The sequence below is a fragment of the Spea bombifrons genome, chromosome 2, assembly GCF_027358695.1.
Source record: "Spea bombifrons isolate aSpeBom1 chromosome 2, aSpeBom1.2.pri, whole genome shotgun sequence".
NCBI lineage: Eukaryota > Metazoa > Chordata > Amphibia > Anura > Pelobatidae > Spea > Spea bombifrons.
The window spans coordinates 134,316,609-134,322,608 of record NC_071088.1 but is presented as its reverse complement, the minus strand read 5'-3'; the positions used below and the strand labels follow the sequence as shown (position 1 = coordinate 134,322,608).

Sequence of the window (6,000 nt, the reverse complement as noted above, 5' to 3'; positions counted from 1 at the left end):
CACCTTTTAGGCCAACCACAGAACTTGGACATTTTTCGCCCATAGCCAAACTTATCCTAATTTGCTGCAAGAAGATTTGCCATGCTAAACAGCAACTATCAAAGAGCAAATATTTATTTCTTCACTTACTGTATCCAAGGACAACATGAGGTGGTTAGCAAACTTAAGTGTGAAGAGGTCCTGCCCCCCCACCCCCCCAAAAAAAAATGTTGGTGGCTCCTATACAAAATACACTATATGGACAAAAGTATTGGGACACCTGGCCCTTACACCAACTGGGACTTTTATCACATTGCATTCTGAATACATAGACATTAATATGAAGTTGGTCCCCCTTTGTAGCTATAACGGCTTCCACTCTTCTGGGAAGGCTTTCCACAAGATTTTGGAGAGTATCTGTGAGAATTTTTGCCCATTCATCCAGCAGAGCGGTTGTGAGGTCCGGCGCTACAGTTGGATGAGACGCCCGGCTCACAGTCTCCGTTCCAGTTCATCCCAACGGTGTTGGATGGGGTTGAAGTCAGGGCTCTGTGCAGCCGGTCAAGTTCTTCCACCCCAAACTCATCCAACCATGTCTTTATGGAGCTTGCTTTGTGCGCCGGGGCAGTCGTGCCGGAATAGAAAAGCGCCTTCCCCAAACTGTCCCCACAAAGTTGGAAGCGGAGCATTGTCCAAAATGTATTGGTATGCTGAAGCAGTATCATTTTCCTTCACTGGAAGTAAAGGCCCAAAACTCTGATTTCAATAATTAAGATAGTGCCCCAATTTTGTCCATATAGTGGCCGGCAAAGCAGGGTCCCTAAACGCATGATTGGATGAGTTTGGCGTGGAAGGACTTGACTACAGTCCGTTCCAGATTTACAACATGCTAGCCTTAGTGGACTTGGAAGTTTGCACAAAGGAAAGGATTACTTCACTTTGCGTAGTACACTTCATTCATTAGCTTTTGTCATCTGCTCAATTCAGGAGGTATAATTTGCAAAAGATCATTCAGAAATGTTCTCGTTGCTACGGTAACCAAAGACATAGCATGCTGCTCTGCCAAGAATGTTACTTGCAGATATCTGAGCTTTTTTTTAAAAAAAAAATATCTCCCTCAAGAAAATTTTTATTACATAACACTTTCCATTGGTATTCACAGTTTTGATTAAGTTAAAGGACATGGGTTGATGAAGGATGATTTGGGATGATTTTGTCGCTAACATAAATAAATCAGCCAAATTTTGCAGGATAACCCTTGGTCCCTCGAGAGAGTGAGGGAGGGAGGGATGGGTGTGAAAGAGCTAGTGAGGGAGAGAAATGGATATATGTATATTTAAACTGTTCATATTAACACATGCCTTGTCTCCTTTTTGTGTGCGCACCATGCAACTTTGTAAAAGATCCCCAACATGCGCTCCATAGTCAAAAACCTTTATTTGTTTGTGCAAGCATTCCCCACAAAGATGAGCGGGTGATATAATACAGATCAGATGAAAAAAAAGTAACATCAGCTTTGATTTCTGTAGTCTTTATCTTGGTTACTCAGTCTGCCCCAGATGAAAGCATACTCTTTGGATACAAGGTCAAGCTCAAGAAGAGATCTGTGTCACTTACAACATCAACTAATAGAGCAGCCTTCACATGTCTTTAAAACCACCTTTTCATGCTTTGTGAAAAGCATTAAAAGGCATAAACCAGCTGCCAGAACAGCATAGCTTCTATTGTGCTAACTGGTTAAGTGCCAGATCATACTTCTCAGCATAAAACCCTCCATCTCTATAAATACAGACACATTTTGTGCATTAAATAAACCATTTTGCTATATTAACCAACACAATCGTATCCATCCATACAGAGTTGTACATGTTTGTACATTATTTGAGAATTAAATTAATTCACAGATGCACAGTGGGTGGAAACTTCTATAAACTGTAAAACCAGAGATACATCTTACAAGATAGACAGGACATGTCAAAACAGAATGTGTAAGTAGACACGGTTATGCAATGCTGCTACCTAGTGGCAGGGAGGACTATACACATGGCACACAGTATGAACAATGGAGTTATTACTATAGAAATACATTTAATTAATAGACCACTATCTTAATACATACTGATACAAATGGAGAAGAGGACCCTGCGCCTACAAACTTGCAATCTATTTACCTCAAATGAGTGTTTCAGATCTTCTTCATTTTTGGTATATGCGATGTTCACAATAATGCAGCCTGATTGAAAGCAAGAGGTTAACGGAACCCTGGATGATAAAGACGGTCATATTTTTGAAGGGTTACGTTATGATCTATGATCTTCTAGATTTAAACATTCAAAGGCTGGAATGGATGACTTGAATATTTCACCGGGGATAGTCTTATTGATTATTGTAACTGACATGTGTATCCGGATTAATAAGCATAATCAAAAGTTACTTTAAATGTATTAAACAAGCCAGGAATGCAATAAAGGAGATTGACTAAGAAGATGGAGCCTGAAAACATAGTTGTCTGACCACAGAAAAGCGAAGCAGGCAAAAGGGACCACCAGTGCTGATAAATGAAATGATGGCTTTCACATGTTTCTTTAGTGACCTCCCAGATTATAATTTGGACATCATGGTGGATACTGTAATCATGGATAATGTAGGTGAAGATTTATTCCAAAGCAGGAGTAGAGAAAAGCTCTTCTGCTGTCTATTTCCCAAGTACAGACCTCTTAGCCTGACAGGAGACTGCTCTCCCCGATAATACATGATAATTCTCGAGCTTACTCCCTGAGGATACTGGTCGCAGCGCTGCCTTATTCACGACTGAACGTACTGGGAGTCCTGTGTGTCACGTTGATAGATGGCAAAAATGAATTTAAAGATAGATGAACTTAAATCAGACACCTGAATTACAATTAAACCATTCAGTAATAAAAGGATTAATTACATAGCTGTATCTAGTTGAACGCCAAATGGAATTGAATTTTAAGGAGGATATTGTCTATTGCAGTGAACAAAAATGGTGATGAATTTGTAACAAAATGAGTGTGACTCAAAATGTATAGTGAATAAGAGAAGTCAGCTAAATGTCTTGTGATAAAATAGTGAAAATGTACCCACTGAAGATAACACTTAGAGATGACTTTAGAGCTGACAAATCAAGACCATAATGGACTGTTCTAAATTGTGGACAACGTCATCTAGTTGGCAAATTATTGTTGGGTTTAAAGTTCTAAGTTCTAAGCTAAGGAGCAGGTCCAAGGCTGACCTTAATACATGGTGAAAGTTCTTATATAAAGTGAAGAAGTTGCACTTTTCTTCCAAAATCTGCAGTGGTGTTCATATCACTGGATAATTCACAACAAGGAATTACTAAAGAAGCAGTCGACGTAAAATTTACTCCATAACTCCTATGGGACAATGGAGTTCTAATAAACGTCCATGTTCACTTATCAACAGTAAGACTGCTATCATCAATCTTTTGTACTTAAGTATCAACAGGTAGCGTTAGTTTACCTTTTTGGCTGAAGAAATAATGCCTGGAACACGATTCTCAGTGTTCAGATCTTCACTGGTTGTGTATCCGTTTGAGCCATTCAAGCCATCAAGCTGAAAAAAATAAAGGGAATTACATTTGTAAACATTGAATCTATTGATTTAATGGAAATAAAATGCAATTGATATACAAGTCTGTGACACAAGAAATCAAGTAGAAGGTACTTGGCAGCTAAAAAATAATCAATGTCAATTGTCCTTTTGGCATAGACCATTATAAAACGAACATAAACAAAGTAATGGTGCCTTAAAATGTATGTTGGTAGGGTAGTTCATGTGAAGTCGCAAATTAGCATCTTCAGTTTGTGTTAGAGCTGACAATAAGAGATACGCGTCCTATGTGACACCAGCCCCCTGCTGCCTGCACCAAGGGCTGCTTTTAGGAAAGTATAATTAGATTGAAGGTTTGGTTTATTTAGGAGACGGCCATACTAGAGTAAGAGCTTAAAGATGTCACCATACCTGGGGAGAGTGCTGGATTGGGGACAACTAAGCAGCCCTTGGACTGACTGGCCAAATTATGTATGTATGTCCAGCCGCATTTATGCTCAAACAGAGTTTGGCTGCACATATCTAAGTATTCAGCCCTATCAGCCACCGTCCTAATGGGCATTTGCCAGAAGGCCAGTACGGGCCTTCCTGGGAACTTTCTAGGTTGGACCAGGAGTCCCTTTGGTGAAGCCCTGCTTCCTCCAGGATTCAGGGTCTTCAATCTCTGAGCATGAGAGCACCATGTATTTATGCACATTTCCAGCCTACTCCCTCCTACTTCCTACATACTAAAAAAACAACTAACTGGAGCTGCCCCTGTCCCTACGTCCCCCATACAACTAATCCTGGAACAGAATGGAGCCACAGCCCCTGCCCCAGAAGACGGGAGGCTCATAGGAAACCAATGTAGTTCTCAGGTGAGGACATCACTCTTCCCATGGGTAATAAGCCCAACATTGGTGTACAATTGGTGGGACCACATGACTCTGAACAAGGGCCCAAATTAAATTGAACCACTGGAATATTTCTAAATCATCCCAAACTTGCCCCTGATCTCCTCCTGTTCTGTACAACTGCGAGGAAGTACGTTCAGATCTCCTTTTGCCTTCCCAGACAATTATCCACCAACAATATGCACATTTTTCATTACATTTCCACTTTCCTCCAGTTTTTTTTTTTTAGAGAATTGGATTTTTTTTATATTAAAGGCACTAAAGAAATGCTATGATTTTAACAATTTAAATGAAATGCCTATTTGGTGTAGCCCATACTATTGTTGCTGCTAACAAGTTCAGTACGTGGATACGGAGCTCCTGATAATGCAATATTTTTTTACATCGTTAATAAAGTGCTGGCATATCCACACGTCTTTCTCTTTCTGTACAAACCTCATTCATTTAATAGGTTATACAGAACAGATTCACAAGGAAACGTGTAATTAAATTGACACCTCTGGGTTGAGTGGGATAGGTTTCCATTTTTCACTTCCTTCCGAGGACCAATGACGTTTTAAAGGGACAGTTTAATGTCAATGGCAGCCCCACTAAGTAAGAACTCATGTTAAAGTACTCTGTGATCCCTGCAACAGTCCGATGACCAAGCAGCCCGACAGTCCATGGAAGGCGATCCCATTGACATCAATGCAAGGGCTTTTCTCAACAGACCACCCAACATCAGCAGAGCCAGTGTTGGAGCGGACCGGAGGTAAGTATATCACATGCATGGAAATGGATTCAGCCAAAACACATCTTTTAAACAGAAAATATCTGGGGTGATAGGAAAAGGGGTACATTTGGAAGGAGGGACACCATGGAAACGTAATGGGACCTCACAGCTACCATAAGCATTTGACGGCTGGAGTATCTGTTTCATGAACATATCCAATATACATGCATATTAGGGATATTTGGACCATGTACACCATCATAAACATTTGTTCCTAACCCATTAAACTATGCCATACTCGGTAAAAATGTCATGAACCGATGCTGACACGATGATCGCAATATGTGGAACTATTTCACTCAGTTTCTGTTCTCTGCGGGGCTTCCTTTAATAACAAGGTAGAAACAAAGAATTTGTACTTGAGATAAGTATGTCAGCTTCCAAATTGTCTCTTCTCCAGAATTTCCCATTGTTTCCATGGTAACGTTATCCCTCTTCCACAACTGTCACAGAGAGCTAAATGCACTGATTGTGGCATTAAAAAAATATATATATATTCATTCAGTTAAGAATTTTAAAATAAATATATAATTGATTTTACCTCTTTATAAAATAAAAAAATAAATAAATGGGTTCTTCAGTTCAAAGAGGTGGTAATGATGTTCTCCTTACAGGAGCTCTCGTCGTTCAATCATAGCGGTAGAAGGTACGGAATCAAAAATTAGATAAAACGACAAATTATAATTGGCCGTAGATAAAAGAATAGTAGGAGAGACCTGCTTAGAGGGAATTTTGGTGTGGATTAATAAAAAGAAGGTATTC

The 6,000-nt window shown here is 39.8% G+C and overlaps 1 protein-coding gene across 1 annotated transcript in view; it reads right to left on the bottom strand.

Annotated features, from left to right (window-relative positions):
- Positions 1-3,474: 3,474 nt before the first annotated feature.
- LOC128473880 (disks large 1 tumor suppressor protein-like) overlaps positions 3,475-6,000 on the bottom strand; it is a 65,739-nt gene continuing 63,213 nt past the window's right edge. The window contains exon 4 of the mRNA XM_053456102.1: positions 3,475-3,576. Within this exon, the coding sequence (XP_053312077.1) occupies positions 3,475-3,576 (102 nt within the window). The remainder of the gene's footprint in view (positions 3,577-6,000) is intronic.